The 25,428-nt window shown below is 45.5% G+C and overlaps 1 protein-coding gene across 1 annotated transcript in view; it reads left to right on the plus strand.

Annotated features, from left to right (window-relative positions):
• c5 (complement component 5) overlaps window positions 1-25,428 on the plus strand; it is a 62,099-nt gene that overhangs the window by 14,282 nt on the left and 22,389 nt on the right. The window contains 17 exon segments of the mRNA XM_055161874.1: window positions 2,639-2,771; window positions 3,782-3,897; window positions 4,694-4,882; window positions 5,181-5,378; window positions 6,664-6,876; window positions 8,161-8,310; window positions 8,388-8,517; window positions 10,773-10,838; window positions 13,548-13,742; window positions 16,188-16,272; window positions 17,763-17,845; window positions 17,920-18,059; window positions 18,878-19,132; window positions 21,184-21,244; window positions 21,921-22,010; window positions 23,419-23,631; window positions 23,876-23,952. Of these exon segments, the coding sequence (XP_055017849.1) occupies window positions 2,639-2,771; window positions 3,782-3,897; window positions 4,694-4,882; window positions 5,181-5,378; window positions 6,664-6,876; window positions 8,161-8,310; window positions 8,388-8,517; window positions 10,773-10,838; window positions 13,548-13,742; window positions 16,188-16,272; window positions 17,763-17,845; window positions 17,920-18,059; window positions 18,878-19,132; window positions 21,184-21,244; window positions 21,921-22,010; window positions 23,419-23,631; window positions 23,876-23,952 (2,394 nt within the window).

Below are 25,428 nucleotides of genomic sequence, written 5' to 3' on the forward strand. Positions count from 1 at the left end.
CTTCTGCTTCATCACACCTCATCTGAACTTTCTCCAGCGACTCCAGCTGCAAGCAGATCCTCTTGGTCTGTTCTTCTAAGTGTAAGTTGAGCATGTGCGGAAACATTTGGGTCACCTCCTGTAGCTTCTGGTTCGTTACCGAGAACTTTTCCTTTTGGATCGTCTCGTATTGTTGCTGGTTCTGATTGTTTAAGTTTTGGATCGTCTCAAGCAGTTCCTGGTTCTGATTGTTTAAGTTTTGGATCCTCTTGTTTTGTTGCTGGTTCTGATTTTCTAAGTTTTGGATCCTCTCGTTTTGTTGCTGGTTCTGACTGTTTAAGTTTTGGATCCTCTCGTTTAGTTGCTGGTTCAGCTGTATTAAGACTTGGATCGTCTTAAGCTGATCCTGGTTATGATCTAATGAGTTTTGGATCGTCTGGTTTTGTTGCTGGTTCAGATTTTCTGAGTTTTGGATCCTCTCGTGCAGTTGCTGGTTCAGATTTTCTGAGTTTTGGATCATCTCGTGCAGGTACTCGTTCGCAGCCTCTAAGAATTCACGCTTGACCTTAGGTCGGTATTTTCTAAAAAAACACCAGGGCATTTTTTCTGTTTAAATATGCAGTAGAGAGAGAGAAAAGCTCTATTGTAAACGTGCAGTAGTAGCTCTAGTAGCAGTACACGCAGTAATTGTAGTAGTCGTAGTACACACAGTACACGCAGTACACACAGTAGAAGTGGCAGTATTCTGTGTCTGTACTGTTTGTTTTGTGTTACACTTATAATCTTCTTCATAACAGTGCTTTGTGCTTGTCCTTTGGTGATGATGTCATCAAGCAGAGTTCTATCACCATGGAGATCCAGGGCGGCATTAGAACATCACGTTGCTACGGCGACAGCTTCTCAGGCTCCAAAACTATTTTAGATTCTAGAATGTGATGATGTCATCGTCCCAGAGGGGAGCTAAATCATTTTCCCCGTGATTACGATGTACTTTTCCATCTGTATTAATGTTAGAAGGAAACCATGGCAACAGAGAGGTGGTCTGCTCTTGTGGAACCTTTCACATGTTGAATGTTTAATGTTGTTTTTTTATAATTAACAAAACTAGTTGATCTCACCTGGGACAGAAGGGGAGGGGCTTAGATCAGAGAGATCAGGAGTCTAACCCACAACCTCCTGGTGAGAGGGAGGAGACAGGACAACGGCCCGACATCAGAGCGTTTGTGAAAGCAGCGGCTGCTTCAGTCTTTGCGATCGGGGATTTAAAGTCTCGTAAGATTCTCCTCATGTCTGTGGCGTTCGCTTTCTGTCGCACGTTTAAAAATGGTTCAAAATCCTGTAGTGTGTGTCGGCCGTAACTGCTGCTGCCTCATCGTTCTGCTCTTAAAATGTTCGTATTAATCCGCTCTACGTGATCCTGGGTTTTTCATTTTGCTGTTTTGTCTGTAAATCGATTCCTAAAATGCAGCTCTGTATTCTCCCCTGTAACCGTAGGCGTCGATGAGCTTCATTTGACTGGAGCCGTGCGATTTCTTTACAGTCTGTGGACGTCTAAAGAGGAAAAGGACTCCAGATTTCGGCATTTTCAGTTTGTATTTTGGATTTAGATGTGAGTCATTTATCATTGAAAGACAAACAGACTGTGAGTAAAACACAGTGATAATAATAAAAATGAAATGTGAAGTTTTTGAGGCGCCTATGTTCTATTTTTGTCCTAATTACATGAGGGATTCGGGACATAAGCCTCTGCCGTGTCCTGTTTTACATTAGTCCTGGTTCAGTCCTGGTTCAGTCCTGGTTTAATCCTGGTTCAGTCACATCAGGACTTGTCATTTTTTAGTTCTCTCCTTGTCTCCATCTCCTCTTTATCCCTCTTCTCTTCCTCTGTCTTCATCTCTATGTAGCGGGAGGGCATCTGACACACACACACATACACACACACACACCCCTACACACATACACATACACATGCACACACACACATACACACACACACACCCCTACACACATACACATACATGCACACACACATTATACACACACACACACACACACACTGTACACACACATACTACACACACACACACACACACACACACACACACACACACACACACACACAACACACACACACACACACACACACACACATACACACACACACACACACACACACACACACACACACACACACACACACACACACACACACACACACACACACACACACACACAGACACACACACAAACACACACACACACACACACAGACACACACACACACACACACAACACACACACACACACACAACACACAGACACACACACACACACACACACACACACAGACACACACACACACACACACACACACACACAACACACAGACACACACACACACACACATACACACACACACACACACACACACACAACATACACACACAAAAACACATACACACAAACACACACACACACCAAGCTCCAAGACACGAGACCGAGTAAGAGATGCGCAAAAACACACACACACACACTTTAAACACACACACACACACTATACACACACACACACTGTAAACACAGACACACACACACACTCACACACACACTATACACACACACACACACACACTTGTTTAATTGTGTCTTTGTCGTACAGTTGTCGTCGGAGGGGGACCTGCAGGTCTCTGTGAATTTACAGACGATCTTCTCCATACACGAGACCCACAGGACTCTGGCCGAGCTCAAGGACCAGTTCCTGTACATCGCCGTGCTCCTGCGGGAGGAGACAGGTGAGGCCCTGCACCCGCACCTGCACCCGCACCTGCACCCGCACCTGCACCTGCACCCGCACCTGCACCCGCACCCGCACCCACACCCTCACCAGCACCTGCACCCAGCACCTGCACCCACACCTGCACCCACACCTGCACCCGCACCCACACCTGCACCCGCACCTGCACCTGCACCCGCACCTGCACCCGCACCCGCACCTGCACCGCACCTGCACCCACGCACCTGCACACCTGCACCCGCACCCACACCTGCACCCGCACCCACACCTGCACCCACACACGCACCCACACCCCTGCACCGCACACCGCACACCTGCACCACACCTGCACCTGCACCCGCACCTGCACCCGCACCTGCACCCGCACCTGCACCCGCACCTGCACCTGCACCCGCACCTGCACCTGCACCCACGCACCCACACCCTCACCAGCACCTGCACCCACACCTGCACCCGCACCCACACACGCACCCACACCCTGACCAGCACCCACACCTGCACCCACACACGCACCCACACCCTCACCAGCACCCACACCAGCACCCACACCCTCACCAGCACCCACACTTGCACCCACAAATGCACCAGCACCTGCACCCGCACCCACACCCGCACCCGCACCCGCACCCACCCGCACCCGCACCCACACCCTGCACCCGCACCTGCACCCGCACCTGCACCCGCACCCGCACCTGCACCCGCACCCGCACCTGCACCCGCACCTGCACCCGCACCTGCACCCGCACCCGCACCTGCACCCGCACCTGCACCTGCCTGTTTGATGGAGCAAAAAAGAGCAGGACAGAACGTGATCAAACAAGGCTGATGAACGGAGAGTTTGGATTTTAAAGCTTCGATAAACTCCGTACTTTCTTGTATTTGTACTTGTACTTGTACTTGTTCTTACTTGTACTTGTTCTTGTACTTATTGTACTTGTACTTATTGTACTTGTACTTATTGTACTTGTACTTATTGTACTTGTATTTGTACTTGTACTTGTGTTTCAGGCGGTATCAGTCAGGAGGCGGAGCTTCGGTCAGTGAAGTTTGTCCAGAGTCCGTACACCCTGGGCCTGGTCTCCACCCCCCCCTTCATCAAACCAGGACTGCCCTACAACATACAGGTACTCCCAACGGGTACTACAACATACAGGTACTCCTAACAGGTACTCCCAATGTGTACTCTGCCCTACAATATACAGGTACTCCCAACGGGTACTACAACATACAGGTACTCCCAACAGGTACTCCCAATGTGTACTCTGCCCTACAATATACAGGTACTCCCAATGGGTACTCTGCCCTACAACATACAGGTACTCCCAACGGGAACTCTGCCCTACAACATACAGGTGCTCCCAATGGGTACTCTACCCTTCAACATCCAGGTACTCCCAGTGGGTACTCTTCCCTATAACATACAGGTACTCCCGACAGGTACTCCCAACGGATACTCTGCCTATAACATACAGGTACTCTCAACGGGTACTCCCAATGGGTACTCTGCCCTACAACATACAGGTACTCCCAACGGGTACTCTGCCCTTCAACATACAGATACTCCCAACGGGTACTCCCTACGGGTACTACAACATACAGGTACTCCCAATGGGTACTCTGCCCTACAACATACAGGTACTCCCAACAGGTACTCCCAATGGGTACTTTGCCCTTCAACATACAGGTACTCCCAACGGGTACTCTGCCCTTCAACATACAGGTACTCCCAACGGGTACTCCCAACGGGTACTACAACATACAGGTACTCCCAACGGGTACTCTGCCCTACAACATACAGGTACCCCCCCCCAAAAAAAATTTAAATCGTAAGTTTAGTTCTGCAGATCTGACGCAGCTTTTTAAAACCCAGTATAAGAGGAAATATGGTTGATTGAGTCTTTGCGCTCATGTGTGTGTCAGGTGCTGGTGAAGGACCAGCTGGGGGCGCCGGTGAGTGGGGTGCCCGTGCGTTTGGTGAAGAAAAAGATGCTCAAGCCCAACAGAGAACCAGAGGACATGTACTGCTCAGACCGGGCCGTCACCCACTCCGAGGGCATCGCCTTCCTCGTCTGCAACATCCAGATGGCCACGCACTCCATCGACCTACAGGTATGGGGTCGTGTGCAGAGGTACGGGGCCGTGTGCAGAGGTACGGGGTCGTGTGCAGAGGTACGGGGCCGTGTGCAGAGGTACACTACAGCTACCGAGAACTACCACTGTGCTTTTTTGTGCATTGGGAAGCAATTTTAGCTGCAAAATTTAGTACTAATGCTAAATAAGTAAAAGACTTGGGCACTCGGAGTCATCTGTACATGTGAACATAGCTGCATGTCTTTTACCCAGTGCATCTTTTTTGTTACGACATAATCAGAACAAATCTAAATGTTGTAATGTAACATGTTTGCAGTTCGTCACAGCGGAGCCTTCACTCCCAGACCAGAGCCAGGCGTCTCTGTCCCTGACGGCCCAGTCCTACGAGTCTCCAAACGCCCGGTACCTGTACATCGAGCCCACGGCCATCGACGTGCCTGTGGGGGGGTTCACACAGATCACAGTCTACACCGTGGCCCTGCCCTACCTGTCCGTCAAGTCCCTCAACTACCTGGTGAGCATCGACCTGAGACACCTCCAGTCAGGTTTGGACACACACTTTATTTTCGTGACTATTTTACTTTCACTGCAAAAAGGCTTGGTCACAACTGAAGATATAAAAACTTAAATCAATCAGAAAATGACTTAAAAGTAGTGAAATGATCTGGGGCTGGTACAGAGAGATCTGGGAGACAGTTGAAGGATCTCCGGACATGGAGACTGGCTCTGTTGACATAGAATGTTGCCTCACAAGGAGCCTGAGTTTACTTGACTAGATATAGTCGGCCTCACCTCCACACACAGTTTGGGCTCTGGAACCCAACTCCTTGAGAGGGGCTGGACTCTCCATTTCTCTGGCGTTGGCCGCGGGGAGCGGCGGCGAGCTGGTGTGGGCTCATTGCCCCACAGCTCAGCCGCCATGTGTTGGAGTTCACCCCGGTGAACGAGAGGGTCATGTCCCTGCGCCTTCGGGTCAGGGATAGGGCTCTCACCGTGGTGTCGCCTGCGGGCCGAACAGCAGTGGAGAGTACTCGAGTACCTGGCCTTCTTGGAGTCCCTGGGAGGGACTAGACAGTGCACCGACTAGAGACTCCATTGTTCTACTGGGGGACTTCAACGCCCACGTGGGCAACGGCAGTGACACTTGGAAGGAGTGACTGGGAGGAACGGCCTCCCTGATCTGAACCCGAGCGGTGTTTTGTTATTGGACTTCTGTGCTAGTCACAGTTTGTCCGTAATGAACACCATGTTCGAGCAGAAGTGTTTCCATAAGTGCACGTGGCACCAGGACACCCTCGGCCGGAGGTCGATGATTGACTTTGTCGTCGTGTCATCTGACCTCCGGCCGCGTGTCTTGGACACTCGGGTGAAGAGAGGGGCTGAGCTGTCAACTGATCACCACCTGGTGGTGAGTTGGGTTCACTGGCGGAGGAGGAAGCCAGAAAGACCTGACAAGCCCAAGTGTGTAGTCAGGGTCTGTTGGGAACGTCTGGCAGAGCCTCAGTCAGAGGGACTTTCAACTCACACCTCCGGGAGAGCTTTCAGATTCCGGGGGAGGCCGGGGACATGGAGTCCGAGTGGATGGCCTCTATTGTCGATGCGGATGCTCATAGCTGTGGACTCTTTTTAAGTAGCTCTGTTCTTTCAAGAGATTTTGCTTTTAACGCAGCCCGGTTCAAGTTTAACCTTGTAATATGTTAACCTTGTAATAGTAATATTGTCTTATTTCCCAGAGTTCTACTGGGTGCACTAATGTCATGTCATATGTTCTCTCTACTCCCCCTGCTGGCCGTGTGCAGGTCATGTCGAAGGGTAAAATTGTGAAGCACGGCTGGATGCCCTTCCAAAGTATGATGGAGACCAGGCACACGCTGAATTTCCAGGTGACGCCGGAGATGGTGCCATCCATCAGGCTGCTGGTTTACTACATGCCGTACGGAGAGAGGACCTCAGAGCTCGTGGCCGACGCTGTGTGGCTCAACATCAAGGGCGAGTGCGTCAACGGACTGCAGGTACCAGAGTGGATCTCAACCAGGACACACACATTTACACACACATTTTGCCACAGAAAAACATTAACCTGAAGTTCCATAAACCTACAGTGGGACACTTCTGGTCTTTGTGATAAAAGTCTAAAGATAGGTAATAAAACAGCATTAAAGTACAGAAGACATGTTTTTCAAGTATTACTTTGTCTGCCTACATAATATCTCTGGTAAATATTTAGGCTGGTTTTCAGTCAAGTGGCAGTTTGAGAAGAGAATTCAAAACAAAAACTTAAAATATACAAGAAGTAGGAGTGAGATTTAGACTACGTTTACACTGAAACAAATCACTGTATCGGAAACGATCTGCATCCAGACTCATCGTTTGTGTGCCCCTTCCCTATCCACACAACTTTGAGCGCATTTGTTTACGTTTTACAGAAACAAAACTTAAAACCACAAGACTCATTTACATAAACTATAAAGTGCTGATAAAAACAGCTCGCCCCTTGTGTCGTTGATGTGGTTCAGCTTCTGTTGGACTAAAGGACTCGACTCAGTGGAATATGAGTGTTCTCTCTGTGACAGAGGGGTGTTCTGCTGATGGTGAGTCTGTTCTGTGTTTCTGTCGTGTTGTTGGTTCATGTGAAACTTTTCAGAGATTATACGTGTGCAGGTCGTACACAAAGACACACGTTTATATGAATGGACATATATTCTCGCCTCTTAGTGTTTTGAGGGTGAATGACTTGGCGGTGCACAGACCTACATCAGTATCAGTGTTTTCAGGTGTCCACACGCTGCCCCATCACATCTGGATAAACATGAATTCGTGGAGCTGGAGGCACCAGATCGTTCCGTCTCTGGAGCCGTTTTCAATCAGATTAGTGTTAACGAACACTGCACCCACAACCAAAACAACTCGAATGCGTATTAGTGTGGGCGGGGCCTTAAAAAGGAATAAGGACAAAAGGCAAGGACAGTTTACAGTTTCAGTAGTTATACGTTTGAACTAACTCTTGTTTAAAATGTCTAAATATCTCTGGCCCTTGATTACAGAGCGACCGCAAAGTTACAGGCTTCACCAAAATCCTCAAAGAGTGTAAAACAGTGTACAGTGTAAGAAAATGTTATAATATAATCATGATAAGTGTAAATTGTGTAGTCTAATCAAGTTTTTAGAATCTCTTCACTTGAACTGAACCAAGACGATAAAACTGGACCAAACATGTTCATATTCTCAAGAGGCTATGGAGGAGGAAGCGTCTGGGGTGAGTGAAGGCCTCGTGGTCATGTGTGCGATGTTTGCAGACGGAGCTGAAGACCCGAGCAACGCACTACAAACCCCAGCAGACGCTTCAGATGGAGGTGAAGGCCAACGCCAAGGGCTACGTCGCCATGGCAGCGGTGGACAGTGGCGTCTACAGCCTCCGACCCGACTTCAAAGACCCGGTGAACAGAGTAAGAGCGACCTGAGCGACGGTTAGACGCTTCACCTGTACGTGTGTGTATAAAGCCCTGTACCTGTTCTCCGTCAGGTTCTCCGTCACTTCGAGAACGCAGATCAGGGCTGTGGAGGAGGAGGGGGGAAGTAAAACGCTGCAGATGTTTTCAGACTGGCCGGACTGAGCTTCATGACCAACGCCAACTCTGGACAAGCGCCATCTGGTGAATCATAAAACACAAACATAGATCCAGATTTTTCAGTTCAGATATCACTGATTTGGAGAAAAGAAACATCTCTGAGGCAAATACTTTCCTGCATCTTTGGGTTTAAACCTTAGGTCATGTTTACATGAGAGTTTTAATTCTGAATAAAAATGAATTCCACGGTAAAAAGACAAAGTAAACATCCATCCATTTTCTTCGGCTTATCTGAGGCCGAGTTGCGGGGCCAGCAGACTAAGCAAGTCCAGGGACATCGTCACTCCAGAGTGTCCTGAGTCTCCTCCCAGTGGGACATGAACACCTCCTGAGGGAGACGCCCAGGATGTCTCCTGGGCGTCTCCCTCAGCCGCTCCTCTCCACGTGGAGGAGCAGCGGCTCTACTCCGAGCTCCTCCTGTGTGACTGAGCTCCTCACTCTATCTCAAAGTGAGCGCCCAGACGCCCTTAGGAGGAAACTCATTTGTGTCGCTTGTATCATTCGGTCATTACCCAGAGCTCATGACCAGAGGTGAGGGGAGGAACAGAGACTGACACTAAATCCAGACTCAGCTCCTCTTCACCACAACGACCGATACAGCGACCGCATCACTGCCCACGCGGCCCCTGTCCACCTGTCAATCTCACGCTCCATCCTCCCCTCACTCGAGAACAAGATCCCGAGATACTTGAACTTCTCCACTGGAGGCAGAGACTCTCCACCCGCCTGGAGATGACAAGACGCCTTTTTCCGGTCGAGAACCACAACCTCGGATTTGGAGGAGCCGATCTTCATCCCAAACGCTTCACACTCGAGTCAAACTGCCCCAGAGCTGCAGGTCCTGGTCTGATGAAGACAACAGGACAACATCATCTCTAAACAGCAGAGATGATCCTGTGGTCCTCAAACCGGACCCCCTCCAGCCCCTGACTGCGCCGAGAAATTCTGTCCATAAAAACAATGAATGGTTCTGACAATGTAAACATTAATTCCTAATGAAAATGATTATTCAGAATTAAACTTAATTCCGAAGTAAGTGTTTGGTTTATTCATATTTTAAAGCTGAATGAATTTCTTCCTGGATCATGTTTCTCGTTTATTGTTAAAAATAATGCTGGTGCTTCAGCGTATGCTCGTTGTGTCGCCCTTCGATCCAGCTCCACCAGTCCTGTCTTGGGACTTTCCTCCAAGTCTCCTTGGATTTGTCAGCGGGATGTGGGAGTGGGCTGAGCAGGAGCAGCCTCACACTCACTTTGTCTTCTTCCTCCTTCTCCTCCTCAGCTGACAGACGTAAAGTGTGTTGAGACAATTCTCCAGTTGCTGCTTCGCCATTATCATCAGACCCACAGCGGGAAAAGTTTGGATGGTGTTTGTGTCTGTGGAGGAACTACAAACCGAGATGACAGAAAAGCCGGGAGCAGCTGAAGTGTGTTTTCTTCCCAAAGATTTAAATCCGTTGGTGTCTCTGTCCAATCAGAACCTTCCCCACCCCCAGACGCCACCCCAGAATGAAATATTTTATTTCAGAACTATTTAATTCAGAACAATTAATTCAGAATAAAAAAAAAACATCATGTAAACATGGCCACTGAGTCAATAAAATAAATAAGTTTCTATCAGAAGTGAGTAATAATGGGTTGGAGACTGTGCTTCAGTCACTGTAGTTTATTGTCACTTTACACTTGCTTTTTTAATTTTCAAGTAAAAGTTTTTGTGCGCTCTCACTTTGCTCACATGTTCTCTGGTTAATGGTCTCAAAAGGTTGAGTAGATCTTTGCTCTAAGGCAGGGGTGTCCAAACTTTTTTCATCAAGGGCCACAGATCTAAACACAGATGAAGCAGAGGACTGACCGAGGGCCGTAGACTGGAGCTCAGAACAGTGAATAATTGAAATATGTGCATGTTTAACGTGTTAGAATGAGCCATCAGTTTTTATTCACATTAAGATTTTTAAAACCACACACTAAATATTAAATATGAGCTTTATCGAGGTAGATTTTCAAAAAACTTGCAGTAAAAAATTTAATTTTAATTAATACAAGGTCATTTGGGCTAATTCACCTGGAAGTCTGAGGGCCAAGAAAAATTTGTCTGAGGGCCACATTTGGCTCCCGGGCCATAGTTTGGACATGCCTGCTCTAAGGATTTATTACAGAATCATGTTTAAGTGGAACATGTGTGGAGTGAGTCATGTGACGTTTGAGTCATGTGACAGTTCCACGTCTGTACATCGTCCAGTCACAGCGTTCATGAGTCGTCATGTGATCTGTGTCCCGCAGGTGAACCCTGCACGGCCCTGGTCCGACCCAGACGATCCATATCGGAGGAACAGGTCAACAAAATCTGTAAGAATCCTCTGCTCCATTTTGTATCTTCTCTCACCTCTGTACCAATCCATGTTTCAGTCGTTCATTCCCTCCATACGCGCTGTGTTGTCATTTATTTTGGTCCGAAAGGTTGTCCAGTTCTCTTGACGTCCTCCTCAGATGCAGCAGAAAACAGCTCCACAGGGACTTACAGCTGAAATATTCTAACAGAGGAGGGTTTGATCTTTCAGTCGCTTTTTATTTTATGTTGATAGACCAAGGAATGACAAAGAGATTCACTTTTAAACACTTTGGAATCACTTTTGTATGGAAGCCGAGAGGGGTCACACCAAACGCACACGCCGCAACAAATACAAACGCCACAACACATTAAAATGCCACAACACATTAAAAAGCTACAACGGAAGTGACCGCGGGACTCTATTTTCCGACGGACCGATCAAGCGGCAAGTGAAGAAGAAGAAAAACAATGTGAAATGAATAATGATAAAACAATAAATTATTTTTACTTACCTTTCCAACTTCTCTGTTCCTTTACTTTTCACGTTGTAGTTCTTCTTCACTTGCCACTTGATCGGTCCGAGGGAAAATAGAGTCCCGCGGTCACTTCCGTTGTGGCTTTTTAATGTGTTGTGGCTTTTTAATGTGTTGTGGCGTTTGTGTTGTGGCGTTTGTATTTGTTGCGGCGTTTGCATTAAAATCGAGTCCCGCGGTCATTTCCGTTGTGGCTTTTTTTGGTTTGTTGTGGCTTTTTCTTGTGTTGTCACATTTGTATTTATTGCAGAGTTTGTGTTTGTTGTGACCCTCTCGACTTCCGTAGTTGTGGCTTCACATCAGCTTTGATCAAATGCGCTCGTATACACACCTGCAACACGACTTGTGACAAACACGACCTTTTTCTAAGACTCTATCTCATAGGTTTTACTCAGACAACGTTCTGTTGAGACATTTCTGTGTAGTTTTTTTTTCATAAAGAGGATGTTAGAGTTCAGTGTGTGTAAAAAGAGCAGGTGAGTGTGTGAGGAGCTGCTGCTGGAGTCTGTGTGAACACAACGAGACCAGAGACACTCAGGTTTGTTTACACGAGAACGCTCGTGGGTTAAAATGACAAAATATTTTACGGAAAGTGCCTTTCGTTTAGACAGTGATGATGTTTAAAAACGCAAAAATCTGAAACCACCCTCCAGAGTGGAAAAGTTGAGGACTCTCCTCTTTAGCGCAGAGGCCTGCACGGGTCCATTTTTGGAGACCCACACCCGCACAGTCCAGCACCGCCCCCGCCCGTTAACCCGGGATTATATCAACGTTAAACTCGCACCCGCCCAGACCCGTTAACATTCCATCCATTACCCGCCCGTGATAAATCACACACAGATTAAAAACATTCTAACTGAAGCATTCATCAGAATATGAAATGAAAAGTTACGACTTCAAGAAACAATCACGAAATGAAATGAAACGGTTTCAATTTCTTCAGTACGAACACGAATTCACAGACGCGACTCGACTGTCAAAACTTCACAGGGATTATTTACTGAGCAGAAGAAACACGCCACGGACTAAACCAGGACTAAACCAGGACTAAACCAGGACTAAACCAGGACTAAACCAGGACTGAACCAGGACTAAACCAGACTGACTAACCAGGACTGACCCAGGACTGAAACCAGGACTAAACCAGGACTGAACCAGGACTAAACAGGACTAAACCAGGACTGACCCAGGACTGAACCAGGACTGACCCAGGACTGAACCAGGACTGAACCAGGACTGAACCAGGACTGAACCAAGACTAAACCAGGACTGAACCAGGACTAAACCAGGACTGAACCAGGACTAAACCAGGACTAAACCAGGACTGACCCAGGACTGAACCAGGACTGAACCAGGACTGAACCAGGACTGAACCAAGACTAAACCAGGACTGAACCAGGACTGAACCAGGACTAAACCAGGACTGAACCAGGACTAACCCAGGACTGAGTAAGGACTAAACCAGGACTAAACCAGGACTGAACCAGGACTAAACCAGGACTAAACCAGAACTGAACCAGGACTAAACCAGGACTGAACCAGGACTAAACCAGGACTGAACCAACACTAAACCAGGACTAAACCAGGACTAAACCAGGACTGAACCAGGACTAAACCAGGACTGAACCAGGACTAAACCAGGACTAGACCAGGACTGAAACCAGGACTAAACCAGGACTGAACCAGGACTAAACCAGGACTGAACCAGGACTAAACCAGGACTGAACCAGGACTAAACCAGGACTGAACCAGGACTAAACCAGAACTGAACCAGGAGTCACTGTCAGGACCGCTCGGTGGTGCGCCCCTGTAGTCCGTTGGGCTCTGCCATCGCCCAGTCGCTCTTTGCGGACACCTGCTCCACAAGATCGAAGTTCTCCCGCTCTCTTGAGTCCAAGATTAGTCCTGGTGTAGTTCAGGTTTAGTCCTGATTTAGTCCTGACCCGCCCGTGTGTAATCACTACCCACCTGTAAAATTCCAGAACTCCTTTTTTTTTTTTTTTTTTTTCATCTTTAAACATAGAAATCAAAATAATATCGTGAACCCTTGTATCGAGATACGTATCGAATCGTGAGGAAACCGTATCGTTGCATCCCAACTCTGTACCACATAGGCCTGTTTAAACTCCTGAACTAACTGCTCCTGTCTGCTCCTGTCTGCTCCTGTCTGCTCCTGTCTGCTCCTGTCTGTAGTGGCCACATACAAAATTGACGCGGTGAGGAATTGCTGTCGGGAAGGAATGAAAAACATCCCGTCGTTTGAGACCTGTGCAGAGGCGGCGAACAGCAGGTACGCCAAGAAGTATCGCCTGTGCCGCGCCGCCTACACCGACTGCTGCAACTTCGTCTTGAAGTCCCTCAACCCAGATCTGGTCCTGGGCCGGGCAGGTGCGCACCCACCACACACGATACTCTCTTCTGTGTTTTTGGTTTATGTTTCTTGGCAATGCAGCTGCTGAGAAACAACCGAGGAGCTGGCGTCTGTACTCGCCCTGTGTTCCATTATCCTTCCAAGTTGTTTTTTTTTCTTTTCCTGGGACGCACCATCACAGGAACTGGTAGAAAAAGTCAACCGAGCGAGGATTCCGAGTCAGACGCCCAGATGGCTCCGCCCACTGTGACGTGTAAATATGAAGTGTTTTCATTGGTGTTTAAATGATCATTTCAGTCTCTGGTATCACTGCGGTACTTTACCTCGTCCGTATCACCACTTATGGGTTTGGTCAATCAATTAATCAGTCAAACTTTATTTCTATAGCACCTTCCAACGACTAAAGCCGACCAACGTGCTGTACAACATTAAAACAAGAAAAAAACAATAAACATCATACAAACAGGTCAACAAAGCACATTAGACCATGAAAATAAAGAAAGTGTCACAGGCCACTAAATGTAAAAAGTCTTTCTAAATAAGGAGGTTTTAAGTTTGGCTTTGAACAGAGGCAGGTCGGGGATGGAGCGTAACTCAATGGGCAAAGAGTTCCAGAGTTTTGGAGCGGCCACTGCAAAAGAACGATCAGCCCACTGTTTGCACCGGGACTGGGGGAACCTCCAGCAGATGTGGCCCAGCAGATCGTAGAGCTCTGCTGGGTTGGTGAGGGGTCAAAATCTCACACAATTAGGAAGGTGCAAGACCATTGAGTGCATTAAAAACACACATCAACATTTTAAAATGAATTCTGAACTGGACAGGAGCCAGTGCGAGGAGGACAGGGGTGATGTGATCGTGTTTCAGACTGTTAGTGAGCAGGTGAGCTGCAGCATTTTGCACGAGCTGCAGACGGTGAAGAGCAGCTTGATGAATCCCCACATAGAGTGCAGCATTACAGTGTCTATGCGGGAACTAACAAAGGCACGGACGGCTTTCTCCAGGTCACCGCGGCTCAAGAAGGGCTTAACTTTTGCCAGGAGGCGGAGCTGAAAGAAGCTCTGACCACAGAATCTATTTGTTTATCAAATTTTAGACTGCTATCCAGTTTCACCCCCAAATTCCCCAATGGTCGGTGTTGTGGTGAGGCTACACGCTACTCTCCGAGTCCGACAAGCGAAATATAATAATACACTTCAAGCTCAGACATGACGTCAAATCTGAGGTCCAAGTGGGAGTCGGAAGAAAATCAAACGCAGGGTTACAGTGGTTACAGAGGCTACGTTCAGACTGCAGGGTTTAACGCTCAATTCCGATTTTTTTGTGAAATCTGATGTTTTTTCGAGGTCGTTCACATTTCCAATTAAATGCGACTTGTATTCGATCCCGTGTGAACATTAAACGGCCCAAAAGTGTCCCGCATGTGCACTGGAGACACGACGACGTCAACCGCAGCGAGCGTCTCTGTGTTTACAGAAGTTGTCCAAACATGGACGCAGCATCGAGCACCTGGAGATTTTAAAGTTCCTCTCGTACCGGAGCCAGAACATGAACAACTGACTTGTTTTAAGGAGGAGATTGAGAAGGAGAAGGACGAGGTTTTTGGTTGTGGTGTTTTGTGGTGAGTGGTGATGTGCTTCACTTCAGTCACACAAAGTTCATTAACAATTTTCACCTACTTCAGCGCAGAATAATGACGTTTGTGTCTTGTTGATAACGTATAGGTCAAATGAATAAGCTTTGGCCATTCAGACTGAAGTCACATGTCAAAAGATCAGATATGTATCAGTTTCAGGAGCACATATCCCAGTGTCCTGGGTCACATTCGAAAAAAATCGGATCTGTGTGGTTCAGACTGACATCAAAAGATCGGATACAGGAACATAGGGGCCAAAAAATCGGATTTGGGTCACTTCAGGCTGCAGTCTGAACGCAGCATAAGAGTTCTGTTACTTCCAAATAAAACTGTCATTTCCAGACTATAAGCCGCTACTTTTTCTCATTTCATATCACGACAAACCCAAAATGCTTCTAGACTTCAGACTGATGCACTGATGCGTCCACATCGGGGGCACAGGCCGATGATGCAGCCGCAAAGGATTATGGTCCATGTAGTTTACTGTGCACCACGGGAGTGACTGAAAACTCTTATTTTTGCCTAAAGACTCACAGTTTAAAACCGTGACGAGACGATATCGTGACATTGTCAAAATTGTTACTCCCCTAGAAATCAGATCTGAAGGAGCCGTTCAAGAACACAAATGTTCAAATCATTTCAGATTGTCACATGAAGTTTTTGTCACTTTACACTCACAGTGGGAAGAGGACGCACAACTTTTACTCAAGTATAAGTTCTGTTACACTGTTATGAATTTACTCATGTAGTTTTAAAAGTGTTGTACTCTGAGAAGTGATCTTATTTAAAAGTTGCTCTTAAAATGTTTGGTTTGGTTTGTTTTTGACAGAAATGGGAGGAGACTTTGGAAACGTCCCGACTCTGGTGCGGAGCTCGTTCCCAGAGAGTTGGCTGTGGCAGGTCCGCGCCATCACGTGAGTCCTGGTCCAGTCCCACCTCAGACCTTTTTGTCCTGCTTTGGTTTCTGGCTTCTCTTTAGTCCTGGTTTGTTTCAGTCCTGTGGCTAAATGAGTCTCCTGTTTTTGTTGAAAAGGGAGTATTATACAAGTATTATGAGGTTTTAGATGTCCATTCATGCTTGAGTAATTTAGCGATCTATCCTCGGCCCTATTTAAACACTTCTTATGGTTCACTGTAACACTCTGTATGAAGCTCCGCCCATATTTAAAGATACGAACACTGGCAGTGGACCTCAGGTCGACCCATAAAAACTGAATGTCGCCTCAGCGTGAGTTTTAGTTTGGACTCTTGGGACAGGTAAAAGACGAGACCTGAGGACCTGAGAGTCCGAGAGGCTCATGTGATCAAAGCAGATCAGAAAAATAAATAGGACTAAGACTGTTTAAAGGTTTATAAACCAATAAAAGAACTTAAAATCTCTCCTGACGCTCACAGGAGCCAGTGCACAGACTTCAGTCCTGGGGTGATGAGCTTTTAACCAAGTTATACTGTTGTTCTCTCGTCCAAAACATGCCTGGAGTTATAGTAGTTCCTTCCCATGATGCCAGCAGAAGCCACTCCAGCTCCTAAATGCCTCAGTGGAAATCAAGATGTGGTTTACAAATTATATTTTCCAATTGTAGACATCATTTTTAGTCAGAAGTCCTGAGGTGAAGTTTCAAGTTTTGATGGTGGGATTAGTGAGATGGGGGTATTAAAAAAAAAAAAAAAAAAAAAACTATTAACTACTAAACACATGCTCTTCTTTAATATTTTCTTTAACATTAACTTAAATTTTGTACAATGATAAATGATAAACCTTTGTGCCTTCGTTAATGTTAGTATTAGTTTGCACGACCATAAACGAAAACAAAATGTCCTTACTTTTTAAAAAAAAAAATGTATTTCTCATTGTAGTTTATTTCACACGATCATAAACAATAAACTTTTTCACCTTTATTATTATTAGTTTGTACGACCATAAACAGGAGGGGAAAAAAAAAAAAAAAAGATAAGAACGAGGAAGAAAGTGATTGTGTTTCTGGCAGAGATTTTGGTTTGTAAAATAATCGGACCAATGACTTTAAACAGTCCAACACTGTAGAAAACCTTTAAAAAGAGTATAGAGTGTCGTGTTTTGGAAAATATGGAGCTCTGGAGTTCATGAATTGTGCGTTGAGTTTTGTTTGTTTTAATTGATATTTTGTCTTTTATATGTCCAGTGAGTGGAGTTGTAACTTGTAACAAACTTGTTGTTCATGTGTTTGGTACCTTTTGTTTCAGTTCGGACTCTTCCTGTTATGACCCATGTAGTCGTGGTTTATGTTTTGTTTTTGTTTGCTGCAAATGATCCAATTAAAAAAAAAAAAAAAAAAAAAAGTCCTGAGGTGAATGTGTGAAGAGGAATGCACAGACTCACGTAAAGTCCTTGTTCAGACCTGATGGACGTCTGTCCTCTCTGCAGCCCGGGCTCTCTGTCTCTGTCGGAGAAGCTTCCGGACTCGCTGACGACTTGGCAGATCAAAGCCGTGGGGATGTTCGACAACGGTGAGTCCTTATTTGAAAGTACTTTACTGTGAGCGGTACTTGAAAAGCACTGCAGTATTTGTGTACTCTGTCAGGTATTTGTGTGGCCAAAACGGCGGAGGTGTCCGTGAACCTGCCCCTGTCGGTGGACGTGCCCCTGCCGTACCAGATCGTGAGAGGAGAACAAGTGCAGCTCAAAGGCTCAGTGTACAACCACCTCAGCGACCCCATCAAGGTACTACTACTACTACTACTACTACTACTATACTACTAGTACTGCTACTGCTACTAATGCTATTAGTACTTCTACACATGCACATAATTTTCATTTATTATTGAAAATACTAATACTGCAAATGATGGAAAAGGAGTTCAACAGGGATGCCCACTGTCTCCCAAACTGTTCATCTTACATCTTCCAGTTAATGTTTTTCTGTGTGTAAGTGTGTGTGTAAATGTATTTGTAAATGTGTGTGTAAATGTGTGTAAATGTGTAAATGTGTGTAAATGTGTAAATGTGTGTGTAAATGTGTTGTAAGTGTGTGTGTAAATGTGTGTGTGTGCGTGTGTGTGTGTGTGTAAGTGTAAGTGTGTGTGTGTGTAAATGTGTGTGTAAATGTGTGTGTAAATGTGTGTGTAAATGTGTGTGTAAATGCCCTATCACCATTTACACACACACTTACACATTTACACACATTTACACGCACATTTACACACACACTTACACACACATTTACACACACACTTACACACACACACACACACACGCACACACACACATTTACACACACACTTACACACATTTACACACACACACACTTACACTTACACACACACACACACGCACAACACACATTTACACACACACTTACACACACATTTACACACACATTTTGCCATAGAAAAACATTAATGAGAAGTGAAGTTTACCCGATATTGCAGCACTTCCGGACGTTGTGAAAAAGTTCTACTGTAGACAAATATGACAAACTTTTCTTCTTCTTCTAAATAACCCCCTTTCTCTCTCTGTCTCTGTCTCGTTCTCTGTCTCAGTACTGTGTGACTTTGACCGTGGGGCCCGAGTTGTGTCTGGCGGAGTCGGAGGCAGTGGCGGGGGATTTGGGGCATCGCTCGTCCTCGTGCGTGGAGAAGAAGCTCTACGGCGGCAGCGTGGGGGAGGTGAGCTTCACGCTGATGGCCCTGGAGCCGGGCTCTCACAAGCTCACGTTCACCCTGCGCGAGGGGCCCATCGAGGGCCGCCGGAGACTCATGCCCCGGGACACGCTGGTCAAAACTCTCACTGTGGTGGTGAGTACAACGGAAATGTGTAAATGTGTGGATGTGTGAATGAATGTTGGGGCTGGGCGACACTGGCCACATTTACAAGTTGTTTTTTAATTCCAAATGATTTGTTCTGAATTAAATAGTCCAGTTTAAGAATACAGTATTTTCCGGGCTATTAGACGCGCTCTTAAGCCTCTAACCCAGGGGTGTCAAACTCATTTTGGTCCGAGGGCCGAATCCAACCGACTTTGATCCTAAAGGGGCCGGATCAGAAAACTCATGTCATATAAACCCCAAAAATAACAATAAGTTCAAATATTTATGTAGAGAAACGCAAAACTATTACAGAAACCTTTTTTTAATTGATGAACGCTTTCTTTTACAAAATATTATAATATTATGAACAACCTGAAACTTTAAGAAAAATACAATTTCAACTTGTTTGTAAACAGGAATAAGTCCATTTTTGTTGTAAAATCCTGACCGCTCCACTTTTCTCATGTTGGACATTTTTGTGATGAGGGTGTCACGGTCAACAGTCAAAACGATCGTCCTTTAAGAGCGTTTGGAAAGAGACAAGTCTTCATTTGTGCTGCTCTGGTGGGAGGGGCCACGTACAGAGACTCTGGAGACGCTGCTGTGATAAACACCACAGAAAATTAACAAGATTTTAATAGAAAATATCATTCAAATATTTTAGTAGAAAATCAGCCAAGGGCCAGATTAAAGGTCCTGGAGGGCCGAATCTGGCTCCCGGGCCGTATGTTTGACACCTGTGATCTAACCCCATCAAAAAACGACTGTGCCCCACAATCTGGAGCGCCCTATACACAAATCCACTCGGGTGTCCCAGCACGACTTCAGTAAACTACAAAGCCGCACCACCCACAGAGCACGCAAACACACACGGAGCAGACAGCGACCGCACAGAGAAACACACCCACAGACACACTCATCACTCCACGCCGACGAGGAACGGAACGGAGGAACGAACCGAAAAAGCCAGCGCAATGTGCCACTTCTAGACACGACTGAACAACTGAGTCACTGTGAACACGCCGACAATCCGTTGGTCCCAGACACACCCTCCCTACACGCCACAACTGAACAAAGCCCAGAGTCACCGTGAACGAACAAACAAACAAAACCACTCACCCATCACACTGTTGGGTTTCCTTTAAAGTCCCACGCCGTTTATTTGTGAAAAAAGTTTGAAAATAGACCATTTAATGACAGTGCATTTTATAATCCACAGCGACTAATAGCCCGGAAAATACGGTGCACACTAGTGTGAACGAGGCCAGAGTCAGTGGCTGCTCTACCTTTGCCCACTCCCGCATCCCGCTCACAAATCCTAAGAGGCGTGGATGAAATTCGGAAACCAGGACTGGCGGAGCTGGATCGTCCAAGATCACATCAGAAGGACGACACAACGAGCATGTGCTGAACAACCGGGATTATTTTTAACAAGAATAAACGAGAAACATGATCCAGGAAGAAATTAATCCGGCTTCAAAATCGGAATAAACCAAACACTTACTTCAGATTTAAGTTTAATTCTGAATAATTATTGTCATTAAGAGTTAAGTGTTTACATGTTTTTTTTTAAAGCGGAATTCACTGGCTAGGACCACAACAACAACGACATAGTGTGAAGAATTTTATTGATAATGTGCGAAGTTTATTGATAATGTACGAGACAAACAGGGATGATGGGAAAGGCTGCTACATACAGGCTTCTGGGAAAATCGAGGCGTGGTCGAGGTGAGTTGTGGTTCGCGGGTGAGTGGAGAGGGCGGCTGAGGCCTGGTCCTGCTCCTGAATCTCACTTAATCATATCAACTACATTTAATTTCTATTCAGGATTAAATTATTTTTATTTGGCATTACAGCTCTCATGTAAACGTGGCATTTTTAGAAGAGAGAGAGAGACTCCCCACTCCGTCTCTCTCTCCTCGCTTTCCTTCTCTCTCCTCTCACATATTTAATTCGTCTGAAATGGGTCAAATGCTCGTAGGAGGGTCCTTTCCTTTTCACTGAGTGTTGTTTTGTCCATGTGTTGTGTCGTGTTTCAGCCTGAGGGGGTGCTGAAGGAGGAGATGGTGGGAGGACGCTTGGATCCACGTGGACTTTACGGTAAAGACGGACTCAGCGAAAACCCATATTTTAAAAGTCACAAACCTTCGTGATCCAAGTCAACACACATTATTCGTAAATCACAAAAAAAAAAAATTTTATTTGACCATTACTGAACATCAATGAGGCTATTTTATTGTTGACTGACTGATCGTGTCTCTGAACAATTAATATTACTCAAGTTTTAAACAAGGAAACACTGAAGCAGCAATAAAAGGATCCAGAAGTATTTGGACTTTAAATACAGACTACTTCTTTTTCTTTTCAACATTCATTTGACCAGAAATATTGGAATAAAATAGACAATAAAATAATTACAAAAAGATTAGAACTTATACAAAACATGCCTTAACATTTCAACATTTCTAGTTGGATAGTTTGGCCTGTGTGTGTGTTTTGTGTCGTGTTCTGTCCGGGTGCAGGAGCAGCTTCAGTCTGTTTCTGTTTCTGTGCTTTGTCGTCATTTTTGTGAGCACAGAAAATCCAAATTCACACAAATATGTAGAAGTGAAAGGAATAAGCACAGAAACACTGGCCCTACTGAGGACAGGAGATTCTGACGATGCTGATCCAGGATACAGGTCGAAGACAAAACGACCCCAAAAAAATCTCTTTAACTCACCTGGTGTTTTGTGCATTACAGACATGACTCACTGTGAGCTGTTTTGTTCCTCAGGTGCGGCGAAGATGAAGGTGGAGCTGAAGACCGCTGTGCCTCAGAACATCGTCCCCAACACTGAGGTCCAGAGGGTCCTCTCCGTCCACGGTACACGCAACATCAACACCTCAGTTTAAATCATGATGCAAATATAATACGAACATACGAACACATATTGATCTAAAATGACTCAAGAAGCAAGTGCACTGACTTCACTACACTTCACTACACACATCACGAATTTCAGACTTTCGGTCATTGTGCAATTCATACTGGGAAGGATTTTCCAAAAAAGAGATCATCAAACCTCCATGTTTGTTTTCCCAGTGGCATGTGTCTGTGTGACAAAGTCGATCTTTTCAAGTCTTTTGAACCATATCACTTTTGTTTCTGGTTCTGATATTGTCATATTTTAGTTCTGGGATTCGGACATCGTAATTGTGTGGTTGTTGGATCCAAACAGCGGAAAACAACACGAGAAATGGGCTTCAGAAGTTTGTGAACTCCATAAATGCAAAAGTGAATCAGATGTGTGTGACTCAAACCTCCGTTCAAACTGTTTCTCTTCCCAACGGAATTGAAAAATAGTGAAAGGTGAAGGTGATGGGCAGGATTGATCCACAGGAAGAACCAAAAATTTGACCGACTAAATCATCCTGAGTTTGCTGAGAATATTTTGTATGAGGATGAATTTAAAAAGTCAACACCAAAGTGAAAGGCTCCAACTGTTCACCAAGAAACACCTTCCACTGCAAAGAGACCAAGACGTGATGTTTCTGTAAAACCACAAGAACAAGAAAGTGCAGCTCAGTCTGTTTGTCTTCTGCTCCTCTACATTAACAAACGGGATTTTGTTTTGTCGTCGCTCCACATACAAAATGTTCTCTGTAAACTCAGGATGATTTCTTAGTCAGACAAATGTTTCCTTTTTGGTTCTTCCTGTGGATCAATCCTGCCCATCACCTTCACCTTTCACTATTTTTCAATTCCGTTGGGAAGAGAAACAGTTTGAACAGAGGTTTGAGTCACACACATCTGATTCACTTTTGCATTTATGGAGTTCACAAACTTCCAAAACCCATTTCTTGAGCCGTTTTCTGCTGTTAGGATCCAACAACCACACAATTACGATGTCCGAATCTCAGAACTAAAATATGACAATATCAGAACCAGAAACAAAAGTGATATGGTTCAAAAGACTTGAAAAGATCGACTTTGTCAATAGACACGTCCCACTGGGAAAACAAACATGGAGGTTTGATGCTCACTTTTTCAAAAAATCCTTCCCAGTATGAATTGCACAATGACCAGAAGTCTGAGATTCATGACGTATCTATAGAAAACTGTGGAACTGGACATTTCTATGTAAACTCCAAGGAGAATATTTTAATTCAGGACTATTTAATTAAGAATTAAAAATCATCATGTAAAAGTGGGTGAGTCCTTTGAGTGCCTTGAGTGTCTGTGCTGTATAATTCCATGTACTCACGTCACATTCCCTGATCCCGTGTGACAGGTGAGCTCCTGGACGAGTGGGTGTCGGTGGTGGATAACCCGGACGGGCTGAAGAAGCTGCTGTCTCTGCAGGACGGGTCGGCCGCCTCGGAGCTGGGCGCGGTCCTGCCCGTGCTCCACGTCTACAACTACCTGGAGACCACCGGACGCTGGCACATCCTGGGCCCCGAAAACCAGAAGAGCTCCGAGCAGCTCAAGTCTCGCATCAGACAGGGTACTGCCCCTGCTGCACCTGACGCACCTGCCACACCTGCCACATGCTCCAACACGTCCTGAGAGCAAAGCTTAAACACAGTTACGACTGAACTAACCTCAACCTGAATCCCAGAATCAGACTAAAACCCAGACCAGGACCAGACCAGAACTAGACAGAACCCAGACCCAACCCAGACCAGGACCAGACCAGGACCAGACTCTTGAGGTGTTCGTACACTGACCGTGTGTCTCTGCTGTTCCAGGTTTGATTGGAGTGAGTTCCTACAGAAAAAAAGACTCCAGTTACAGCATGTTTAAGAACAAAGAGTCCAGCACCTGGTCAGAACCTCCAGAATCCTCTGCACCTTGTTCTCCTCCTCTGCACCATCCCCTCCTCCACTGCATATTTTTATTTATTATTTTATTTTTTTTACCATACCTTGTCTCTCCTGCGCCAAATCTGGGCCACTTGTTCATATTTACAGATATAAGTGTCTGTGACCAGAGCCTCTGAGCCTGAGCTCCCACAGACTCACACGAGTCATTTCACTCTGTCAAATTCAACCATAAAGTCTAGATCCATAAATCCTTGAAAACCTCCACAACAAAAAACAATCAAACTAAAAATAATCAGTCTTTCATTGTTCTTTGAAAACTTGGATCTGTCAACTTTTCCTACTTTAACATGAGCCATTCTACAGTACTCTGTACTACTGTACTACAGTACTCTGTACTACAATACTCTGTACTACTGTACTCTGTACTACTGTACTATGCTACTGTACTACTGTACTACTGTACTACTGTACTACTGTACTACAGTACTCTGTACTACTACTACTACTGTACTACACTACTACTCTGTACTACAGTACTACTACTGTACTACTACTGTACTCTGTACTACTACTACTACTACTGTACTACAGTACTCTGCACTACAGTACTCTGTACTACACTACTCTGTACTACTACTCTGTAGTACTCTGTACTACAGTACTCTGTACTACTGTACTACTCTGTACTACAGTACTCTGTACTACTGTACTACTGTACTACTGTACTACTACTACTGTACTACTGTACTCTGTACTACTGTACTACTACAGTACTCTGTACTACTACTACTACTACTCTGTACTACAGTACTCTGTACTACTACTACTGTACTCTGTACTACACTACTACTGTACTACTACTACTGTACTCTGTACTACACTACTACTACTGTACTACTACTGTACTCTGTACTACAGTACTCTGTACTACAGTACTCTGTACTACTACTACTCTGTACTACTACTGTACTCTGTACTACAGTACTCTGTACTACTACTACTACTACTCTGTACTACACTGTACTACTGTACTACTACTGTACTCTACTGTACTACTACTCTGTACTACTACTGTACTACTACTACTGTACTCTGTACTACAGTACTCTGTACTACTGTACTACTGTACTACAGTACTCTGTACTACTACTCTGTACTACTACTCTGTACTCTGTACTACTACTACTACTGTACTACTGTACTACTACTGTACTCTACTGTACTACTACTGTACTCTGTACTACTAGTACTCTGTACTACTACTGTACTGTACTCTGTACTACTAATACTCTGTACTACTGTACTACTGTACTACAACTACTCTGTACTAATACTCTGTACTTACTGTACTACTACTCTGTACTACTGTACTCTGTACTACAGTACTCTGTACTACAAATACTTCAATGTACTACTTTTGAATCATGTAAAAGTGGGGGGCAGAGGGGCTGGGGGTCAGTCAGAGACATGTGCTGCGC

The sequence above is a fragment of the Boleophthalmus pectinirostris genome, unplaced genomic scaffold (genome assembly GCF_026225935.1).
Source record: "Boleophthalmus pectinirostris isolate CB_2022bp ecotype Guang Dong unplaced genomic scaffold, ASM2622593v1 HiC_scaffold_4, whole genome shotgun sequence".
Lineage (NCBI taxonomy): Eukaryota > Metazoa > Chordata > Actinopteri > Gobiiformes > Gobiidae > Boleophthalmus > Boleophthalmus pectinirostris.